Here is a 24,754-nt window from a genome sequence, read left to right as displayed (position 1 = left end):
AATTAATTCTTGATCAATAATAATTAAATAATATGATTCCATATTAATATATTAGAACTTATAATATATTAATATACTATTCTCAAAAGATTATCCAAATAAATTGTGCCGGTGAAGTGCAACCCAAATGGACCATGCCGGGTCGGGTCAAGTACATACCAAATATAGTTATGGACTTAAACATTAATCCAACAGTTACCGGTTGAAAGAGACCAAAGTGGTATTCCAGCACCCAGATATGTTAGACAGTATGTATGTTGTATGGTATATGGTATGATGGGGGAACTCACTAAGCTTTATGCTTATGGTGTTCAATTTTTGTTTCAGGTCCCTATTCTTCGAAGGGAAAGGAGTCGGCACGGTAGCAGCGCATCACACACACACATGATTTTCCACATATGAGATTCTTGGGCCTTGTACTTTGACATTGTTACTATTTTATGACATGCTTTTGAGACATATGATTTATGGTTTTTATGAAATGAAATAACTTGATGATGTTTTCTTTAAATCGTTTTATGAATTGTTATATCAAAAATGAAATTTTTGGTTTAAAATTTTGGGAAGGTGAGTTGCACCTGATCCTACATCAGTTGGGAAGGAGAACCAAGCATTCCTTATAAGGGGTGTGGATACCTTCCTTGTCACAACGCGTTTTAAAGCTGTGAGGGCAGTAGATCCCATAAGAAATCTGAAGTTAAGCGTGCCCGAGCGAGAGCAATCCAGGGATGGGTGACCCCCTGGGAAGTTTTCACGCCGGGAGCCCAAAGCGGACAATATTGTGATACGTACAAGAGGGGGATGTTACAAATGGTATCAGAGCTAGGGAACGAGTCGATGTGTTCAACGGGGACGTTGAACCCTATAATGGGGGGTGAAGGTGGGTTGCACCTGATCCTACATCGGTTGGGAAGGAGAACTAAGCATTCCTTATAAGGGGTGTGGACACCTTCCTTATCACAACATGTTTTAAAGTCGTGAGGGCAGCAGATCCCATAAGAACTCTACAGTTAAGCGAGCCCGGGCGAGAGCAATCCAGGGATGGATGACCCTATAGGAAGTTTTCGCATCGGGGGCCCAAAATTGACAATATTGTGATATGTGCAAGAGGGAGATGTTACATGTTTGATCTTGAAGTAGACTTTGAAACTGTTGAGGAATCTAAACTCTTAAGATAATAGTTCCACACGTAGTATGAAACTAGAATAAGACGCATGTTATGTACATCTAGGTCTTTCGAGAAAAGTGTAAGGCGAAGCTTTGCCCGATTCACCAATTACCAGACACTTTGTCAAGTGAATGCGTAGTTATTATCAAGAACATAATCTTAACTTAAAGATACCCATATAATAAATGTTGCTTGTATTATCTGTGTTATGTGCTATTTGTAAAGATAAAATAGTAGCATATGGATTAGGAATTGTTGTAGAAATCAATTGCCTTTAGATATAGGTCTTGCCTTATATTAGGAATAAGATTTATAAAGGATTGCTTAGTCTCGAATAGGATTGACATCGATTAGATCTCATAGTTGGGTTAGAGTGTGGGACCAGATCGAAGTGTAATCCTCCCTGTCTTAGGATGACCACAAATGGTAGGTCCCGATTAGACAACCGTACGGTATGTATGGATCATTGACCAGAGTAGATGAGCAACGCTTGGCTGTTCTAGGCCATCTTGTGAATTATGTTGCTAGCATGGCTTTATAACCCATGGACGTAGATGAAATGGAAAGCCATATTCATCAAAATCTCTGAACATTGGTTGCCTTATATGACTTACACTAGCCAAGGACTCCCCTAGCAAGTGTAGTCAAATGGTTGCTTAGACAGTTCATCTGGTAAGGTAATTCTTCCAGATGATTGTCAAATTAGGATCTGTGAGGATCGGTTGGGATTTGGTAGATGGTCTTAGGACATGTTATATATTTACACCTGGTATATGTCTTGCAGGAATGATATTTTATCATTAAAATTTTATGGGCTTGAAAACCCTACGTATCTCACCAGGTTTCCCAAACCTGACCCACTCATTTTATTGCATCACCGGTAGAGGAGCGAAAGTTGAAATTGCCTAGTTAGGATGCCGAGTGAAATAAAGGATATGCTTGCATTAGTTATTTCAGGACCTTTTTATTTACACTGTAATGTATGTTCGGATATAAACGAATGACACCCCCGTAGGTTTTAATAAAATAACTTTTGTTATTTTAAAGATGTTTATTTAACTGGGAACTTCCGTATTTCAATACTCAAAAGCGTAAAGAAATTTTTTAATTTGGTTTTGAAAAATGGGGGATGTCACATGTGTACATATGAATACATTTGGAATGGGTTATTATTTTTGTGGCCACATGGCTTAGGTACCCAAAACATTGTTAGATTACACAACTAAATGGATGTGACAACATTCTTGAACATCCTTAAGTGTGTGTGCGTGTGTATATATATATATATATATATATATATATATATGTGTGTGTGTGTGTGTGTGTGTCTGTGTATGTGTGTGTGTGAAAGTTCTACCCTACATGTGATCTAGTGTGACGGTTTACTAGTACCTAGTTTCTTAGAACGAGCAATGAGTTATATGTTCTACTTATATAAGAGCTTGGGTTTGAATGAGCAATGATGTATAGTATGATATGTTCCCTTTATACAAGAGCGTAGGTTTTACCCATTATTATGAGATACAGTCTTTGAGATTGACTTCGGATATGAGAGGAGAAAAATGTTGCATTTGTATATATTTTTTTTTAAATTGTTGACTTATTATTGGTGAGTTTGATGTTATTTCACAAATTCCTATCTCTGAAATATTTTCTCCAACATTGAACCCTAACAAATGTTTTGATGTTTGTAAACATTTTGTCTATATTATTAACTTTATCATATACCTTTAAAGAGTTAACCTGGTAATGTTCGTTAGGCTTTCCAAACCTAACATATATATTTTGACACATATTTAGACTAGATGACTAAAGAAGAATAAAGTTAACAGAAGCATGAACTATTAGAAGATCATTTGAATATGTAAAGACTATATACTAAAATTTTTCTTTGTATGGGTTGATTCATCATCATTATAAAAAAAACTTATGTGAAACTTAAAGCTTTGGGACTTAATTCCACAAATTAAACTCTTTTGATATTAAAAATATTATTTTGAAAGAGTTATTTAAAATATCTTATGTGATAGATATTTCAAGTAGTCACCAACCTTTTTGATTTTTTCAGAATTTTTTCTACCAACATAGTCCTATATGTTATATACTTATATATCACCATTTGTTATTTTGGATAGATAACTCATGATGAAAAACTGTGAAATTTTTTCATATGTCAACATGTATTAGGTTTGATCCGGTCCAAATGCATCCAAGAACCGAAAACTGGACCTGGACCTAGACGTGATTAGCCTTAATAGGTCTGATCCAAAGTCCATCAATTTCTATAAAACCGATCCGGTCTAAATGTTCGCCTCTATATGAAAATTGCAAAACACAAAAATGAGTAAACGTGTAGTTGAAGGACTAAAAAGAAGAAGTATATAGATGAAGGATTGTTTTTGTAACCTCATTCGAATAGTGATATTTAAGATTCTCTCCGCGTGAGCTTCCATAAATCCATTTTACATTTACACAGTACGGAGAAAAAGCAAAGAAGTCATGGCGAATTGAAGAATTCAAAGTTCAAACGGCAAACGGTGAAGAAGCCAAAGGCGAAAGCAAGCCTTCCAATCGACTTCTTTTCTGAGTTCTCCTCAAGGTAATTTCCAATTCATTTTGGTGCATCACTATGATAAAAGAAAGAGAAAATTACTCGAGTGATGGTGTTAATGGAGGTCAAAATTCTGAATCAAAGCTAACAGATTTGACATCTGATGAAAATCGAGGGAATCTGGATGAAAAAACTGGGTTTTCCGATAAGAATAATGTGTTTTCTAGAAGTTCAGAGTCAAAACCCTCGAAATTGGGGATTTCTCAAGAGTTGACTTTGAGCTATCTATGTGATAATTCGACATTAGCTCAGAATCCGTCTGATAATGGTAGAAGCTTACTGAATTCCTTTGATAAAGTTAAAGGGAAATTAGTCGTTTCTGAGGATCATAATAATCCTAATCCGGATGAGAATAGATGGGTAGAGAGAGATTTTTTGCAATTGTCAGAAAATTCTTCAAAAAGAGAAGCTGACGATGATGAAATGTATCAAATGAATAGAGATAAAAAGCCGAAATTGGAAACCCTAGATCTATCTCTAGCTTTACCTGATACTTCCATGTCCTTAGCTGCATCAAATCGTCTTCAAGACGGTGATCCTTCAGTGAGTTTGAAGCCAAGTAGGAGCTTTCAATCGTTGGGTATTTCAAACAGCAACAACACTCAAACCACTTTCTCAAACGATTTCACAACAGGTTCCATGTCATATTCATATTCACAACAGTTCTCACATAACCCTAGTTGCTCCATGACTAGAAATTCAACCGACAATTATGACTACTCGATGGGTAGCCATAGAAGAGAGTGTGATCAGATCTGGAATGGTGGAGAGGGGACCAATGGATCTGTTCATAGCCGGTTTAGACCTGTAGGAGATGGAGGTGTTGCTTTAGTGCAAAGTAATCCCTCCAACTCTAACACCAACTTGTCCTTCTTTCCATCTGAACTTCCTGCAAGAATGAAGATGGACACACAGTCTGGCGATTCAAGGGGGAGAGGCTCTGAAAACACAAAAGGGATGGAAGGTTTGGATTTCGGAAGATCACGCAAGCCTTCAAGACCCGAAAGGATTCTTAGAGAAATCGTATCCGAGTCTATTCAAACAATGGCTCAAATAACTCAAGAACTCCCAGACGAAACACTCGAATCAACAAAAGATTACTTAAAGAAACTCATCTCAATTCCCGAAAAAAGAGACGAATTGGTTAGGTTACAGCTTCGGCTCGAAAGAAGATCCGATCTCACAAGTGAATCCCTTTCAAAAGCCAACAAAAACCAAGTTCTACTCTTGGTTTCCATAAGAACAGGTCTTGAAACCTTCTTATCTCCCCAATCCCGTCTCCCAACAAACGAACTTATCGAAATTTTTCTATCTGAAAGATGTAAGAACGTGAATTGCAAACGGTTATTACCCGTTGAAGACTGTGAATGCAAGATTTGCTCAACAAAGAAAGGATTCTGCAGCGAGTGTATGTGTCCTGTTTGTCTAAACTTTGATTGTGCAAGCAATACATGCAGTTGGGTGGGGTGTGATGTGTGTTCTCATTGGTGTCATGCGGCTTGTAGTCTTCAAAAGAATCTTATAAGGCCTGGAGCAAGCTTGAAAGGGCCCACAGGTACAACAGAGATGCAGTTTCATTGCCTTTGTTGTGGTCATGCTTCTGAAATGTTTGGGTTCATTAAGGATGTTTTCAAGTCGTGTGCACAACAATGGGGTTTGGAGACATTGATCAAAGAGCTTGATTGTGTTAGGAAAATCTTTAGAGGAAGTGGAGATTTCAAAGGGCAAAAGCTTCATTTGAAAGCTGGTGAGTTGATGTCAAAGCTTGAGAACAAAGTCATGTCCCCTTCAGATGTATGCGGTTTCATCCTTCAATTCTTTGACTGTAAGTCTCACAATCCATTTTTATTTTGACTTTTTTTTTTGTTTCAAACAATATTGGTTATTATAATTCTTCACAAGTAAATAAAACTAGATTACTATTTCCTACATTTAGTACTTATCACTTAATCAAGCATATTCTTATTTTGTTTTGCATTTTATAGCCCTAGATGCAGAAATCATGCCTGATTTTCCGATTTCCAATCCACCAATCCAAACATCATACAACATGAACATGAACATGATGGGAATGGGAATGGGAATGGGAATGGGATCATCAAGTAATCCTCACGATAACAACCATAAACCTCTGCCACACATGATGAATTCCAATTCCAATAAAATAGTGATCGAAGACGAATGGTCGGTGAAATCGTCTAAAAAGGACAAGGACGCGTTTGACAGTGTGGAAAGCCTGGTGAGAATAAAAGAAGCAGAAGCTAGAATGTTCCAGAACAAAGCGGATGAAGCAAGAAGGGAATCTGAGGGGTATAAACGGATGATCAGGACAAAAATTGAGAAATTGGATGAAGAGTATACGGATAAAATAGGGAAATTGAATTTGGAGGAGATTGAAGAGCAAAGGAAGAAGAAAGCGGAAGAGGTTAAGGCGAAAGAGAAGGATCACCATGAGTATTATAAGATGAAGATGAGGATGCAAGCTGAGATTGCGGGCTTGTTGGAAAGAATGGAGAAGACTAAACAACAATGGGTCTGATCCTTCATCTTTTCACCTTCTTCACAGTTTGTTGTTGTGTCTTCAAAATCGTTGGCATGATTCACCTTTGTTGATGTATTTTTGTATTCTTTTTTTTTTTTTTTTTTGCATTGTGAATTTGAGGATTTGTGATGGGTGTGGTTGGGGTAAATTTGTGATTCACTGTTTTGGTTTAATTGGAAGAATGATGATTATTGACATCTTTGGATATTGTGTTTTTTTTTACTAGTGCATGTTCATGGGTGCGATTGATAAGAGTAGATTCGGATAATGATATTTCAGGAGTTTGGATATTCAGATCATCCAAAATTCCAGCATCTGCTTTTCTGATATTTTTGTTTTGCGATCATATCATTTATTTATTATAATTATAATTATGTGTGTGGATTCTTTCAAAATAAAAGTGTGTATATGTTGCTGATTGCTGAAGAGTTTATAAATTTTAACATCACTTTGTTTGTGGGACTCCATAGACCACGATATCAGATTGTTCTTGTTCGTCTTTGCTTTGCTAGGGGAACAATCCTATAATGAATCAACAAAAAAAAAAGGGCAAAATATGTAATCAATTTAGAATCCATCTGAAAATTCTGCTCAATTCTGTCACGTTTTATGTCCATGAACACTGAGGGAAAAAGTATTAACAAAACACTATTTTTTGAAATTGAAACAAATCTCCCCGTTTCTTTTAATATAAAATTATCTTTAACATAATTAACTTTTTTAATTAAGCTAATTATATAAAAACCCAACATGTTATAATTTTTTTTTTTGTTACTAATATTGTTATGTATACATATTTTTAAAAATTAATCATTTCAAAGCCAATTCAAGTCTAGTCATTCATGTAGTAAAAGTTTACTCTAAGTTTTTATAGTTATGGCATGTCAAATTCTGATTTAAAATCGGGAATTATTTGATACTAGTTTTCATTTCGAACGAAGAACAGATTTTTCATATATTCGCAAGTATTAGGTTTTACTTTTACACATTCATATAAGATGACTCATAAATTTACTATGTTATTCACATCTTTACCAACTTCGTTAGGCAAACAATGTTAGTTTCAATGTATTAAAAATTGGTTCCCAAGATAACAATCTAGTGGTTGAAGTGATTTGTATAAATATTATTAGTACTCTACGGTTTACCTATGATTTTGGGATAGTGTTTGCCATGGCTATCATTGAAATATTATATATATATATATATATATATATATATATATATATATATATATATATATATATATATATATATATATATATACATGCTCAAATTAGGAAGAACAAAAATAAATGAATGATTTGTATAAATGGTTTAACTGATTTAACCGAAGCATTTATAATATGAGCTTTTAAATGTTGAAGCTTGAAAATGTTTTCTTTCTATCATGAGAGCTTTTTCATCTAAAGTTTCTCGATCAAACTTGTAAATCTAAACACCATTGGTTGGATTTTTTTTGGCTCTTCCAGATCTTCAAACAATTGTTAACTATTAAGTACTTATACAAATAATAATAATATATAGCTATTATAAATAAGTTGATGAAAAAGTTATATACTATGCTACTATTGTGATTTTTTTTAGATTTTTGGATTGATGAGCTGGACACAAAAAAAACTTAGTTAAAAAAGATTATATTATGGATGTTTTTAAATATTAACTAGTAAAGAGACACATGCATTGCACGGGCCAGATTTTTTTGTTGATGTTTGGTGGGTTAGGTACACAAAATCCGACATGTTGTAGGGCAAAGAGTTATTTCGTGCAAAAGTGCATCATGGCGTTGGGAATAGAGATATTGATGTTATTTCTAACAACATAATATGATGTGAACAACAATTTCGTAACATTATTCTTGGTAGCATTTCAAAGAAAAGAATTGGCACATGCTTATATGATATTGAAAGTTGATATAGCACATAGCCAAAAGATATAGTTAAAATGAATAACATTCAAAGAAAAGATGGAAAAATATAGCAGGCTCCAAGAATGCCTTATTACCAATTCAACAATTTCTGATTTCAAAATATGGACAAGGTCGGTCCGTTGATTTTAGGGGCCCGATGCGAAACTAAAAAATGGGCCCCTAAATATATATTTATTTTTTACTTATACCAAAAATTCATTAATTATTTCATAATTGTTATAATATGAAGCAAAACAAAAGAACGATCATACAATAGATAATCTTTGACAACTACATGAATCGCGAGACTCTCCTAGCATTCTTGGAAGCAAAATTGTTCACCAACTCTTCATAATCAATAGTCTGTAATATAACGTTCTCAATAGCTATTATCGCCAGTTCATTAAGTCTTTCTTGTGACATTGTGGACCGTAGGTAGGACTTCAACAACTTTAGCTTTGAAAAACTTCTTTCTGCAGACGCGACCGTTACGGGAATAGTCAACAAGGTTTTGTATGCAATAATTACATTAGGAAAACATTCGACTTTTTTCATATACTTTAAAACATCAATAGGGCTCATAATTTCACTCGGTAAGAACATATCAAGCAGCTTTAACTCCATATAAAGTTCATGAGAATCGATATCTGATTGTTCACCAAACTTAAGTGCGGCTTCGAGACGGTTACAACATGACTTGAGATTTTTGACATCAAATTCCTTCAATTTTTTTGGAAACAAGAAACCAAAAACATTTTCATACTCTTTGTATTGTTGAAATCTTGTTTTAAGAGAAGCACTCGCTTGATTAACAATATATAAAAAAGTAATTAACTTTAAAATTCTCCTAGGATGAAAATACAACATCTTGATCACTTGAATTCTCATCAAATTGTTTTTTTCTACTAACCGGCCGCTTTTGAGAGAATACCAGATCAATATTCATTTCAATGGAAAGTTCCTTCGCATCATCAATCGCCTTGTAGAACCTTGTTTCTCTAAACTCCTTAAAGTACTCAATTAGCATATTCACTTCGTTAATAGCAACATCGAGAAGCATATCTTTTTTATTGTAATTTTTTTGCTAACTAAGTTCACCATGTACAATATTTGATACCATGTACAATATCTTTTGATTTAGCTTCACTTTGGATTTTAGCATCGTTGTTTTTTTCCGCAACTTCAAGTAAATCTTCTCTTAAATCCGGAAGTTGTTGTCTAATTGCCTTCACACTATCAACACGACTTTCCCACTGAGTGGCAGACAATGGCTTTGGAGTCAAACTGTAACGTCCCCAAATTCAAGACTAAAAATTTCTTTTAATAAAACATTACGTTAAGCAAATTCATTCTTTCAAAACGTAAACAAAGTATTAGTTTCCAAAATACATATTCATTATCAGAGTAAACATTCCCAGGCTGTCTAAACTATGGTGTGTGTCATGCGATCACCCCGAGCTCTTCCCTCCGCTACCGGAGGTACCTGAAACAAAACTGAAAACCGTAAGCACGAAGCTTAGTGAGTTCCCCACCCTACCACATACCATGCATAACCACATACTGCACATACTGGGCCACGCCCGCTATCCTGGGCCTCGCCCCCTACTTCGGGCCTCGCCCGCTACAACGGCTCCGCCGCTCCAGGCCCCGACTGGCTTCGAGCCCCGCTCGGATACAGATCTATTTTACTTAGGCCCCGCCTGCCACAGGGCCTCGCCCACTAACACATAATAGCACATAATCATATCACGACACATAAGCTAAACACCTGCTAACGGATCCTATTCAAGGCCTCGCATATCCTGGGCCTCGCCCTTCTCCTGCTACTGATGAGTCATGGAACCCCGTCTATACTCCTACCGATAGTGAGATACGGGCCTAGCCCACACTCACCATTTCCTAACTTGGGCCTCGCCCCTGATCAGCTACTAATGAGATGTGGAACACCATCCACACTCTACTATTGGTGAGGTACGGGACCTCGCCCACACTCACCTCCCTACCAGGCACATACAAGTATCACACAGACAACAAGTATAAACTATCACATAAGCCATTCCTTGGGCACCCGCCCGCTATCACTGGACCTCGTCCTGAAAATCATACTAGCATACTGTGCCTAGGGCTAACCCCCGGGACTTCTACTCATAACTACATGGGCCGTCATTGTGGCCGTAGACCCATTCACACAAAGGGAAACTCACCTGATACTGATGAACTGCTGCTGTTAATCCCTTTGACCGCTACCTGACCACTGACTCTGAACTGCTGCTCCACTAGCTCCCCGAGCTACCAATATCCATACAATACTAAGTTAAACTGACCCCCGACAGACAGCCAAGTCAACTCTGGTCTAAGTCAACCTTCCAGGTCAACCATACTCGCCGAGTCCACTTACTGACTCGCCGAGTTCTTATGCTCAAAGTTCTTCCAATCGCGACTTGACTCGCCGAGTCAGCCCCTGACTCGTCGAGTCTACTGATTCCCGATTCCTGTCCTGTCCAACTCACTGAGTCCTGGCTCGACTCGCTGACTCGAGTCTTAACTCGAAGGGTTTGGGACCGCGCGACCTGACTCGTCGAGTTTAAGAACAGACTCGTCAAGCACAAGGTAATCTTCAACCAACTCGTCGAGTTGTTCATCCAACTCGCCGAGTTCATGCCCATCTTCATCCGACTCGACGAGCCGTTCATCCCACTCATCGAGTTCCTCCTCATCTTCAAGCTACTCGTCGAGTCCACTCGAAGGACTCACCGAGTCCATTCGGTTCCACATACATGCAGAGGACTTTCGAGTCATGCAGGGACTCCAAACTGTAGATCTACCCTTCCCAAGCCTACTCCTCACGTAAAGTTGCAAACTTTACGTGTAGAAAAGGAGATCTAGGCAAAATGCACCATAAACTAAGGTTTAAGACCAAGAGGCTCCATAATCCACCCAATGGCTGATACTTTACGGGATTCTAAACCAAAACAAGCATGGATCTGAGGTAGCAACCTCAGATCTGGACCTCAAGTTCGAGATTGATCTTAAACATGGCTTAAAAGCCCCAAAACTCAAAGATTCCTTCCTTGAAAGATCCTTCAACTTTGGATTTGCTGCAGTTCCTTGAAGCCTCAAAGATTCCTTCCTTCCTTCTTCCTTCAAATCACCCACAAAATGGCAAAGAGCTTGAATAAGCAACAATGGCGGTTTAAGGTTCGTATTCTGGGTTGGAGAGGCAGTAAAGGAGCCCTAGGAAGAAGAATGAGACGTTTAAATAGGCTCCAAGCCCCGAATTTAGGGTTTTCCTCGCACAGACCCTACTCGCCGAGTCGCCTTGGCCGACTCGCCGAGTTGGTCACTTACTCCTCGACTCGGATCCCGCTCGGACACGTCGAGTTCCTCCTTGGACTCGCCGAGTCCCCCTTAATTTTAGGGTTTCCTTTACTTTCTTGGCTTTCAAAACTTTGGGTGTTACACAAACCTTTATATTCTCTTTCAGAATTTTCCACCTCTTAGTAGAATTGGAAAATATTGTATATACTCGTTGTATGACTCCAAAAAAATCTCTTGCTTTACTACAACTGTTAGCCATGTCACACAGTGCAAGATTAAGACTATGACAATCACATGGAGTATAAAATGCCCTAGAATTTATGTCCAAAAATCTCTTTTGAACTCCTTGATGTTTTCCTCTCGTGTTTGATCTATTGTCATAGCCTTGCCCCCACATATCATCAATATCAAGACCAAGAGATTTTAATTCATCGTGTGTAATATCAAAGAGCCCTTTACCAGTGGTATCATTAACATTCAAAAAACCTAAAAATGATTCTTCAACAGTAACATCATTAGAGGAGAAATTTACATACCTCACTATCAAAGACATTTGTTCTTGGTGACTTGTATCAGGGGTACAATCAAGAATGATAGAGTAATATTTTGCTTCCTTTACTTTTTTAATGATTTCTCGTTTAATTTCATCAGCTAGTAAAAGTATCACCTCATTTTGGATCTTGTGGCCAAGATAATGTACATGGATCTCATCATTTTTGATACGACGCACATGCTCTTTCATAACCAGGTCAAACTCTTCAAACATCTCAATCGCTCCAAGAAAGTTTCCGTTACTTTTTTGATATAATTTTTCATTTGTTCCACGAAATGCTACATTATATTTAGTAAGATATTTCACTAGCGCAATAAAACTCAATAGCACTTGTTTCCAATGCTCCCTTTCTTTCTTAAATTGATCATACACCACTTTTATCAATTGTTTCATTAACTTTCAATATTTCTCGCATTTCAAACCAAGTAGCTAAATTTGTGAGATGATCTATACCAACTTCATGCTCTTTAAGTCTTGTACTAAGATGTTGCCAATCTACATAACCTTCACTATCCAATTGACCTTTCAGGATCCCTTTTCTAAATATTTTACAACAACAAAAAAACTTTATCATGCTCTTTCGAGTATAGTAGCCATTCTCTGTCACATGTTTGCTTATTTGGCAGAGTTCTAGTATACATAGTTGCAGAAAACCGTCTAGAAAATCTATCAGGTGGACCCTTATCAATAGTATTATCTCTTTTAGGACCTTTCTCTACCAAACTTTTCACCTGCTTAGTCTAGCCCAATTTCTTGGATCAAATATATCAATATTATTACTATTAACATCATCATCATCATCATCATCAACAGCAGCAGCAGCAACAACATCGTCTTCAATGTCATCACCATCATCAACATCAACACGATCTCCATTGACATTAACATTATCAACATTAACATCATTAATTTGATCTCCTTCGACATTAACACCCAAATTATCAGGAATATAATCATTATTTTGATTTTGAGAAGGAACTTTAGGTTTTTTTTTGGAAAAACTTATCTAGAGAACCACTATTAGCCTTTGTTGGGTCTTCAATTCTTTTTCTCTTTTTACGTTTTTGACTACCAGATAAATACTTAGGAGGCATAATTTCTAAAAATAAAATAACAATAATCAACCAAATACTCGATAAAAATTAAAATTATGATAAAAGAACACTAGAAATCTAATTGACTATATCAAAATGTTGAATGAGCAATACTAGGGGTGACAAATCGGGCCATCGTGTCGTGTTTTTGTTTAACACGACACGACAAGGTTTTATGTAACACGAACATGACACGACACGATGTCGTGTTTTTTCTAACTAACACGAAAACGAACCAATTAAAAAACGACAAACACGACACGACACGACACGAAAAAATAGCATAATATAACAATTAGTGTATTTAATTAATATTTAATAATACATAACATGACAAACACGAGAAACACGAAAAACACGACAAATAAATGTTAAATTGGGTCAATATCGTGTTGAATTTTGAACACGAACACGACACAACATGACACGACATCGTGCTTTTTACACTTGACACGAACACGACACGAACATGAATTCGAATTTCAGTTTCGTCCCTATTTCGTTTCGTGTCATGTATTTTTGTCGTGTCGTGTCCACAATTGTCACCCCTAAGCAATACCAATAACAATGTAAACTAGAAGAAATACTAATGATTATAAAAAGTACTAATAATTATGATTTATAAATATTACCATTAAAAAATAAATAAAAATAAAACAACGAACCTTTTCTTAGTTCTTCCTAGTTCTTCCTTTGTCCGCCGAATTGCCCAAACTCAACAATAATAAAAGAGGCTATGGACTTTTATATATATATATATATATATATATATATATATATATATATATATATATATATATATATATATATATATATATATATAGGGTTAGGTTCAATGGAAAATGAACAATTAGGGCAACATATGCTGGAACCAATGATCAAGTGACACGTGTCCATTTCTTTATTCATAAGCAATGTATTATGAAAGTTATTTATGTAGTTATTCCAAAGTGATGTGTTGTCATGCTTTCATTGGTTCCAACATGTGTTGCCCTAATTGTTTATTTTCCATATAACCTTTCCCTATATATATATATATATATATATATATATATATATATATATATATATATATATATATATATATATATACTAGGTGTGAGACCCGTGAATTACACGGGTTTATTAAAAGCAAAAGTTTAATTTAAAGTTATAAGAATTATATATATTTTTTAAAGCAATAGTTTACATAAATATAAAAGATATAATAAATAAAGTAAGTAATTTAATATATAATATAGGAGATTTGAAAGATTATAGAACATTTACTATGAAATTAAATAGAACGACCTACCTTGCATTACCTTACATATATAAATCTTACTAAAATGTGGATTTTAAATTTATGAAAATGAAAAATATAAGAAAATGACAAGTGGAAAAAAGTAATTCAAAAACTCTTAAAAAATTACATGTATCAAATTCAATGACAACATGACATTTGGCGAAATTATTTTCATTTATTAGGACATTTGGCGAAATTATTTTCATTTATTAGGAAGGATATATATATATAGTAATTAATTGCATGTTTGTGTTAGATACTAATTCTTTATGTGATATACTTAGTTTAATCGGACATATATAGTAATTTAATTAAATATGTGTTTCACTTAGATAATTCCTTATGGATACTAATGACGTGTTTGTTACGCTTGAATTAGAAGGATGGGCTAAAGAATTATAATAAAAATAAAAAATAGTGGGTTGAAGACTTATAATAAAAATAAACGACAAAATTGCAAGTGCCAAGTTTCGATCTTGAGTCCACGCCTTGAATGTCAAACGCCTTTTCCATGTGCACCACTAGCTTTTTATTTACTTTAATCTCGACATGTCATATATATATCGGGCCCCCAAACAATGCGGTCCCTGTGCGATGGCACACCCGACATATGTTAAGGGCCAGCCCTGAATATGGATACTGAAGAGTTTGTAAATTTTAACATCACCTTGTGGGACTCCATAGACCACGATATTAGATTGTTCTTGTTTGTCTTTGCTTTGCTAGTGGAACAATCCTATAATGAATCAACAAAAAAAGGCAAAATATGTAATCAATTTACAATCTCATCTGAAAATTCTGCTCAATTCTATCACATTTTATGTCCATGAACACAAGGGAAAAAGTATTAACAAAACATTATTTTTTGAAACTGAAACAGATCTCCCCGTTTCTTTTAATATAAAATTATCTTCTTTTAATATAGAATTATCTTTAACATAATTAACTTTTTTAATTAAGCTAATTATATAAAAACCCAACATGTTATAATTTTTTTTGTTACTAATATTGTTATGTATACATATTTTTAAATATTAATCATTTCAAACTTGATCATAATATTTAATATAGAGTCTTGTCATTCATGTAGTAAAAATTCACTCTAAGTTTTTATAGTTATGGCATGTCAAATACTCAAATTCTGATTTAAAATCGAGAATTATTTGATACTAGTTTTCATTTTGAACAAAGAACTGTTTTTTCATATATTCACAAGTATTAGGTTTTACTTTTACACATTCATATAAGATGACTCATAAATTTACTATGGTATTCACATCTTTACCAACTTCGTTAGGCAAACAATGTTAGTTTCAATGTATTAAAAATTGGTTCTGAAGATAACAACCTAGTGGTTGAACTGATTTGCATAAATATTATTAGTGTTCTACGGTTTACCTGATGACTTTGGGATAGGGTTTGACATGGCTATCATTGAAATATTATTAAAAATATATATTAGCAATACATGCTCAGATTAGGAAGATCAAAAATAAATGAACGATTTGTATAAATGGAGCATTTATAATATGAGCTTTTAAATGTTGAAGCTTGAAAATGTTTTCTTGCTATCATGAGAGCTTTTTCATCTAAAGTTTCTCGATCAAACTTGTAAATCTATAAACCATTTGTTGGATTTTTTGGCTCTTCCAGATCTTCAAACAATTGTTAACTATTAAGTACTTATACAAATAACAATAACATATAACAAATTAGTATCTGTTGCTATTATAAATAAGTTGATGAAAAAGTTATATAGTCTGCTACTATTGTGATTTTTTTAGATTTTTCGATTGATGAGTTGGACACAAAAAAAATTAGTTAAAAAAGATTATATTATGGATGTTTTTAAATATTAACTAGTAAAGAGACCTATGCATTGCACGGGTCAGATTTTTTTGTTGATGTTTGGTGGATCTGGTACACGAAAATCCGACATGTTGTAGGGTAAAGAGTTATTTCGTGCAAAAGTGCATCATGGTGTTAGGAATAGAGCCATTGATGTTATTCCTCACAACATAATATGATGTGAACAACAATTTCGTAACATTATTCTTGGTAGCATTCAAAGAAAAGAGTTGGCACTTGTTTATATGATATTGAAAGTTGATATAGCACATAGCCAAAAGATATCGTTAAAATGAATAACATTCAAAGAAAAGATGGAAAAAATATAGCCGGCTCCAAGAATGTTCTATTACCGATTCAACAATTTCCAATTTCAAAATATGGATACAGATAGTTCAAACGAAATTCAAATCTCATTTGAACCAACCAAATTAGAATTTGGTTTACAATATATAAGATATTACAATATTGTCTAATGTGACAAATAAATTCAAATCTCATTTGAAAGCTTATAAATTGGCTAGCAGTGTATAATTAAATCAACTAAAATAGTCACTTGAAAAAATAAATGTTGTATTATAGCATTCTACTTTTATTTCTGCTTGCTACAATTGTGGAAGAATCATTGTATTGTGATGTGCAATTTATATATTGCCACTAGTTTTAAATTTTATAACGTAACGAAATTAACTAGCTAGAATGCACCTAGGCAATGTACCTAGTCGAATTATAGAATAATTTAGGTAAGTCGGATATCGATCACATGGAACGGTATTTAATTAGTAAAATAATTGCTAAAAGTTAAACTAAGAAAAACAACTAAAATATGGGGTTTTATCTGATTTTACAAGTTCATAAAAACTTAAAGAAAAATACCTAATTAATGACTAAAAGGACGATTTAAAACCAAGAATAAAAGATACTTTCGTTTAGCTTCAAATCCCGTTTTTTTCCTGTGGTTGATTTCAAAACAATAGATTAATTACGTTAGCTATCAAATAAAAGTTACTAGTCATCATGATCAGACTAACTAGCATAAGTCAATTCAATAACATTAGCCCCAATGATCATACAAGTTAAGAACACTAAATTGATTTTAAAGATAATTTGGAATCTGGATGATAGAATCCACAGACTACTATTCTATGGTCAAGTCCAATAATCGAGCAAATATTATGATCAAATACTTGTCACAACTAGGAATTTTGTTGCTTTGTAAACATTGAACAATGATAACTTGGAGATTAAAACTTGAAAGCATGTATGATGCATATTCAATAACAACAAAATTTCATCAAACACTCTATACAAACACTTCAAATAGTCAATAAAGAATTGGAAGCCCTAAAAATCCCGGTCTAAGTCCATTATGGACTAGGATTTCCCTATTGGGCTTAATGGACCAATAAGCTTCCAATTTGACTATTTTGGGCTTAGGACCCTAATTGGACCCACTTTCATTTATTTTAACATTTTGGGCCATAATGGGCCTAGAATGAAATAAAATACCCTAATGGGCCATAACAAAACTAAATAGCCCTAATGGGCCATAAAACTCATTCTTTAAATTATATTGGGCCGAAAATCATCAAAATGGGCCCATAATATGGACTTAAGCACCAAAGGCCCAAATTCTTTTTCTTCCTTCCCTTTTCTCGGCCCAAGAGGAAAAACAAAAAAAAAAATAGAAAACTCATGAAATAAGGAGGGTTAGCCACCTCCTTATTACACCATGGACTTCCAAGCAACATCTCATACCTCCAAGTAACCATCCTTTCACCTCTCTCTCTTATCCTTCTCTTCTTATCACTCTCAGCCAAAGGGAAAAACACACACACACAATTCACTTAAACATATCTCAATAACTCACAACAACCTCTCCTTTCTCCATCAAAATTTCAAGAATTAAGAGCTTTTCAAGGAGGTTATTCCACAAAAATCATCATCTTAGGTAAGTTGATGCTTGGATCCATAATCTAGACTATTTGTTTTATCAAAAATCTCTTCTTTACTCATATAAACTCATGATCATCATCCTAGAAATATCTAATATCGAAATCAACCCAAGAAAGCTTGCTAGGGCCGAAAATAACATCAAACTCTTCCATCTCTTCTTCAAATCGAAATCAACAAGCAAAGGTGAGTTCATAACCCTCTATTTTCGGTTTTCATATGTTTTATGGGGGAGAATACAAGTAAAATGTGTAGATCTATGTGTATGTGTATGTTATGTGTGATTTCATGTGTTTATGTGGTAAATGTGTAACAAAAAGAATAGAAATTCGAGATATATGACTCTAATAGGAAGATAAACATGATCTAAGATGTATTACACTAAAACAAGTCAAGAAAAATTACCCCTCTAAGATTAAAATATACATATTGCAACATAAAACCCATTTTTGGGCTAAAATTGACAAACAAACAAAAGTTGGGTTGAAAATTTGCTATTCACGGTTTTCTCAAGGATTAAAAGATTCAAAACAGTAAAAATAAGTGTTTTTATGAATATCATATTCTTTTAAAGGTTAGAAATAAAACTTATGGCTTAATGGGCCAAATTTTGGGCTTTTCGGCCCAATAAGCCAAAACTTGCGAAAATTACAACTTTCAAGGGGTTGAAATGACAAACTTCTCAAAACAGGGGTTAAAAAGGTGAATAAAACTAATTCATGGGTTAAAATTATGTATTTTTCCAAACAAGGATAAAAAATGTAAACTTTTTGGATTTTTGGCCAAAATTGTAAAAATTGCGAAAAGTTTGGGCTTAAGCTGAAAGATTCTTTTCTGGAGGGGCTGAAACTGCCAAAAAGTAAATTTTGAACCAAAAACATCATTTAAACAAGTTTAGGGGTCAAAAATGTCGAGAAAATGGTTTAAGGGCCCAAATGTCTTTTTTTTTGTATAAAGGACTAAAATTGTCAATTTTACTAAAGAAGGGCTGAAAGGGGGTCAAACCAATACTTTTGAGTCAATTTATTTATTTTTAATATATTTGAGTCAAAATAAAAATACCAAACTACAATTCATGAAAATGGAAAGATAAAAATACGTATAATTCCAAACATCATTATAAATAACCGACCGGCTTCGTTCCGGTGTGAAATTAAAAATCACCCAATCAAACTTTCCAACAATGATACTATACCTAAAACAAGTAAACATTCAAATCTTTGGGCTTGAAAATTCCAATCATGCTTGTTGGGCCTTTGTGGCCCATTAACATGATTTTTGGGCCAAAGGGATAATAATAAATGTTATTGGGCCTTCTATGACCCAATTTCATATTTAAGGGACCCTCAATGGCTTTTAAGTGCTATTGGGCCTTAGTGGCCCATTATCATTGCTAGTAAGGTCCAAGTAAATCAAATGCGAAATGGGTCAACGTGTCCTTCGTATACCCAATAGCCATAAATAATACGCGGGATTAGTAGGACCTTGTAATCCTCTTCTCCTCGTTTATTAGGCCTACCTTCAATTCAGTAAACATATACAAGTCATTAATCAATGGTAATCAAATTCATGTTAGATCTAGTGAGTAATAGCGGGCGACACCTCTATGGGTCGTATGTAGTCTGTAGTTATAATCAAAGTCTCCTGGAGGGAGAGCGAGTAAGGTCCAAGTAAATCAAATGTGAAATAGGCCAACGTGTCCTTCGTATACCCAATAGCCATAAATAATATGCGGGATTAGTAGGACCTTGTAATCCTCTTCTCCTCGCTTATTAGGTCTTCCTTCAATTCAGTAAACATATACAAGTCATTAATCAATGGTAATCAAATTCATGTTAGATCTAGTGAGTAATAGCGGGCGGCACCTCTATGGGTCGTCTGTAGTCTGTAGTTATAATCAAAGTCTCTTGGAGGGAGAGCGAGAGTTTGTGTATAGATCTATACGGGGTGACTCCCCCACACCTCAGCTGTTCGCTACAGTTAGACTCGGCCAGTCTAGGGTGACAAAATCTTAAGATCAATTCCGGCGTTCGTTAGAATGCCAAGACAGACGAACTAGTCATTATCATGTATGGTTATAACGACTCACATAAACAAATCTAACACTATCCGAGTAATCAGGGAAAAATCATAATCATTCGTTGTGACGGTTTAACAATTTGAAACAATTATATCTTCTGATTGGAAAACATTGGGTTTTTCGAGGAAATCAGCATCGTTCATTTGTACTTTTCAATAACTGTAATGCAAAACTTTTTATGTATACACGTTTTGAAATCATTCATACATAAACCTATGGATTTCCACACTTTGGTATAAACAATTCTCCTTTTCAGAAAATATCAGATTTTCTGGGTTTTATAAACTAAATAAAACATTTTCGTAACGACCATGCTTATGAACTCACTAAGATTCCATATGTTGACGTTTTTCAAAATAACTTGTATTCTCAGGTAACAGGTAAGCTGAGGAGTAATACCAAGTATGTTAGGGTGTTATGATTTTGAAAACTATCAAACAATTATGCTATGGATTTGGAATGTTAAAATAATGTACTTGATGTGAACAATGTCAGTTGTAATGTATTGATGCATGGTGATGTTTATGTTATGATTAATGTATATTCATTGTGATGATATTCAATTTAAGTCACGCAAGCCCTTGGACGTTTCCGCCGTCTGGTTCGGGGGTGTGACAATACTGCTCTCTAACACGGTTAAGCAAATAACTTATCACCTACACTAGGATATGGCTAATCTCTAGCTCTAGCAATTTAATGATCATAACTAGCTAGGTAAAACAAGTTCACGCAATTAACTGCAGTTTAACTACACAATCTAGAGGCAAGGCGAGAAAGATAGAAACTATAACAAGCAAGGTTTAGATTTATCAAATAATATTTAAAGCAAAACTAACTTCATAAATCCATCAAATAAGAAATCAACACATAATATTTATGAGTTCATCTAATCTAAACGAAAATAAGGGTTATTAACCTATAATCTGAAAAACATATAAACAAAAGGAAACTAAGATAAAGATGATTAAACTAGGAAAACCGAATGAATATGTGTGAATCCTTGCTCCAATCTCTTTATCCTTTGTTCTCTAATAGAATTCCACCTTCCAAGGGTTCTTGGAAGGGTTTTTCTTCTTCAATTGTCGCAGCCCTCTGGCCTCCAACCTCTGAAATCGACTAAAAGTTCGAATATAGTATAGTTGCCTAAAATTTGATTGCCACGACGTGTGGAATATATATGTCACACCCCCAAACCAGATGACAGAAACGTCTGAGGTTGAAACGAGTATCATAATAATATTATACATTGAAATACAAGTACATAAGCAACCATCATACCATATGATTAAATAAGTTACATGACCCAAATGTTAATTGATATCAAAATACATTACAAGTTTTTGATTGTTATCAAATAAAGTAGTTACCATACAAATATCACAAAGTTCAAGCAATGATCTTTGGTGTCTTGTCTTCAAAAGTAGTTCCACTGATCTAATCTTAATTGTTTCTTGAGATTACATGTTGTTTAAAAGTCAACATAAAGTTGGTGAGTACATAAGAGTTCAGTTGTATAAAAATCCGATGTTTTTCCTTATGTCTACCTTGTAAAAAGTTTTATTTTTGTACGCCTTCAACATAAAAGAAGAATGTATATGTGTAGTATGTATTTAAAAGTATTTATAAAGTAGAATTTCCTATAACTTCTAAACTTATAAAAAGTGTGGCTTGTCATTTGATTTTATTATCTAAAATCAATTGTATAACTAAATAACCATACTTATAAATGTAGTGTATAAGTAAATAACCATACTTATAAATGTGTTTTGTACTAGAATAACCATACTTACAAAACCATCCTTAACCATACTTATAAATGTGTTTTATACTAGAATTTCACTATTCGATGTTATAGTGAGCCTTATAATCGAGCTATCAACTGTAATGCTGCCTACCACAACGCTTCTTCAAATGTCGTGAAATTGTTAAGACAATTGTCACCCTTGACCCGTTGGTCGTGGTTGTAGCTATCAACCATAGGTGGGGGTTGTCAATCATATAGATCTATACACAACTCTCCCGCTCATTTAAGAATTAACGATTATAAGGTCGGTACTTAATGTATTGGTTGAAGAAATGTCTCACATAACCCATGCATCGAAAGTATGTTATTCTAGTTGTAAATGAAATCAAAGTTTTCCATGTCCAGGGTAATGATTAAAGTGTTGTGTTGTTTACCCAATGTGTAATAGTATTATCCAATGTATAATGATTTTATCCAATGTATAATCACAAAACCTTAATCTTTCAAATCTATTCTTTAGGTAAAAATGTCAGTTTGCGATTATCTAATGTGTAATAGTATTATCCATCATGCAATAGATCTAGACTTTAGAAACTTATCTAACCTGCATATAAAAGAATGAAACTTGTGTACTTCATTTGAAAACCATATATATATATATATATATATATATATATATATATATATATATATATATATATATATAAACTTTCATAACTAAGGCATATTCATGCATGAACTGGTATTAATCAAAGGTTAAAGGTTTTATCCAACATATATTAGATCTAGGACTCTTGTGTAAAGTTATTGACCAAAGTGTAATTTGTTAGGATGACATGTAATTTCCCTCGAGAGAGTGAAATGAGTAAATCTAGTAGAAAATGGGGTATGAACTCACTTGTTATGTTATTATCCAAAGGTTAAATTGTAAGGCCCGTATATTAGGGCTTGTCAATTTAGAGACGATAAGCATCAAAAATGACTTTTTGATAGAAGATTATTTAGGATGAATAATCTTAACTAAGTTATAGTAAATGTTACAAAGGATTCCGTACATATAAAGAACGCCAAAATCCGAGTTATAACGAAAAAGTTATGACAAGTCGAAGTTTCGCGACAGAACCGGCACGACACAGCACGACGTAAATAGTGAATTTACGTTAGAGCAATATTTGGCCTTAGCAATCTAAATGAAAGTCGTAGAATATGTTAAACCGAGAGCGTGCATAAAAAGAACGTCTAAATCTGACTTCGTATGAAGAAGTTATGATTTTTCGAAGTTTCGACTTAGCGGTATGCAACCCGAATACTCGATTTAGGATCGAGCGGTTTTTAGCTGACACAAACTAAACAAGAATCGAAGATCTCGTTAATAGTAGCGTAACGACGAAAAAACAGACGAAAACGGAGTTCAGATGAAGGAGTTATGAATTTTGAACGGAGTTTTCCTGTCCCGGCCTACTAAAAATAATATATTAATAATATATTAAAATTAAAGTCAAAATTAGCCGACAAAGTCTAAATGAAAATTGTAGATCTTGTTTTTACCTACGGTGGATATAAAGAACGTCGAAAACGGAGTTCGTATGCGAAAGTTATGAATTTCTGAAGTTCGGGGCGCGAAACCCCAAAACTGTCAGAACTCACGAGGTGAGCATTAGTGACTCACGAGGTGAACAAATGATGGACGTCTTCCAGGGCAAGTGGCCATGACGAACGTAATGACGTATCGAGCTCACGAGGTAAATATTAGAAACTCACGAGGTGAACATTAGAAATTCACGAGGTGAACCCAGAAAATTCACCCTATAAATAGAATTCAAGGGGCAGCCGAGTTTGGTTTCTCATCTCTTACTCTCCCACTTCCGACACTCTCTCTAAGCCCTATTTTAACCCACCGAAGCCCCAGTATCATCCCAAGACCCGAAGCGAGTCCCGAAGCCCAAAGCTCCCGAGAAATGAAATTCCTGAGTCGAAGCTCTGCCTGCGAGAAGCCAATTTTTGTGAAGATCTTCCAGATCTACCAAAGAATACTACTTCTACAAGCCGTAGTGTTGTACGATCATCTTCTAATCAAGCGAGTGTGTGGTCACTTTCTTCTAACACATAAATATTAAGTATTTTCTATGAAATACGTGCTATGGGTTTATATATTGTGGTTTATTTGAGATATTGGTGGAATGGATGAACTATATAGGTTTTAATGAGTTAAACTGTATATGTATTTTATATCTACAAATATGTTGGGTAGGACATGGGTAGATGAGATCCGTGAGCATGGATCAGATCAAGAGGCTAGTTTTAGATTCGTGAGTATGGATTAGACCAAGAGGTTAGTTTTAGATTCTGGAGTATGGATCAGGTAAAGAGATAAACTTGCTATTAGTCTGGGAGTATGGATTAAGACTAAGTTAATTGTCCATAGTCCGGGAGTATGGATTGGGGACAGTTATCCGGGAGTATGGATCAGATATGGATTAAGACTGGGAGTATGGATTGGGGACAGTTATCCGGGAGTATGGATCAGATATGGATTAACTCATTATTATAATTGTCCCTAGTCTGGGAGTATGGATTGGGCACAGTTATAGATCCTGGAGTATGGATCAGATCAGGATTAAGGTATAGTTAATTGTCCCTATTCCGGGA

The 24,754-nt window shown here is 34.6% G+C and overlaps 2 protein-coding genes across 2 annotated transcripts; one reads left to right on the top strand and one right to left on the bottom strand.

Moving 5' to 3' along the window:
* Positions 1-3,618: 3,618 nt before the first annotated feature.
* LOC111915319 (protein OBERON 3) lies at positions 3,619-6,518 on the top strand. Its single transcript, XM_023910987.3, has 2 exons — positions 3,619-5,604; positions 5,765-6,518. The coding sequence occupies exons 1-2, from the start codon at positions 3,798-3,800 to the stop codon at positions 6,316-6,318; spliced, it is 2,361 nt and encodes a 786-aa protein (XP_023766755.1). The 5' UTR covers positions 3,619-3,797; the 3' UTR covers positions 6,319-6,518.
* Positions 6,519-8,521: 2,003 nt separating this feature from the next.
* LOC111915381 (uncharacterized) lies at positions 8,522-13,331 on the bottom strand. Its single transcript, XM_023911047.1, has 9 exons — positions 13,310-13,331; positions 13,117-13,200; positions 12,913-13,019; positions 12,741-12,841; positions 12,474-12,640; positions 11,815-12,379; positions 9,348-9,514; positions 9,107-9,292; positions 8,522-9,033 (listed from the first exon to the last, which is right to left on the bottom strand). The coding sequence occupies exons 1-9, from the start codon at positions 13,329-13,331 to the stop codon at positions 8,522-8,524; spliced, it is 1,911 nt and encodes a 636-aa protein (XP_023766815.1).
* Between the last annotated feature and the right edge of the window lie 11,423 nt (positions 13,332-24,754).

Source organism: Lactuca sativa, chromosome 2 (genome assembly GCF_002870075.4).
Source record: "Lactuca sativa cultivar Salinas chromosome 2, Lsat_Salinas_v11, whole genome shotgun sequence".
NCBI classification, from domain to species: Eukaryota; Viridiplantae; Streptophyta; class Magnoliopsida; order Asterales; family Asteraceae; genus Lactuca; species Lactuca sativa.
The sequence above is the reverse complement of the archived record's forward strand: the minus strand, read 5'-3'. Positions and strand labels throughout refer to the sequence as shown.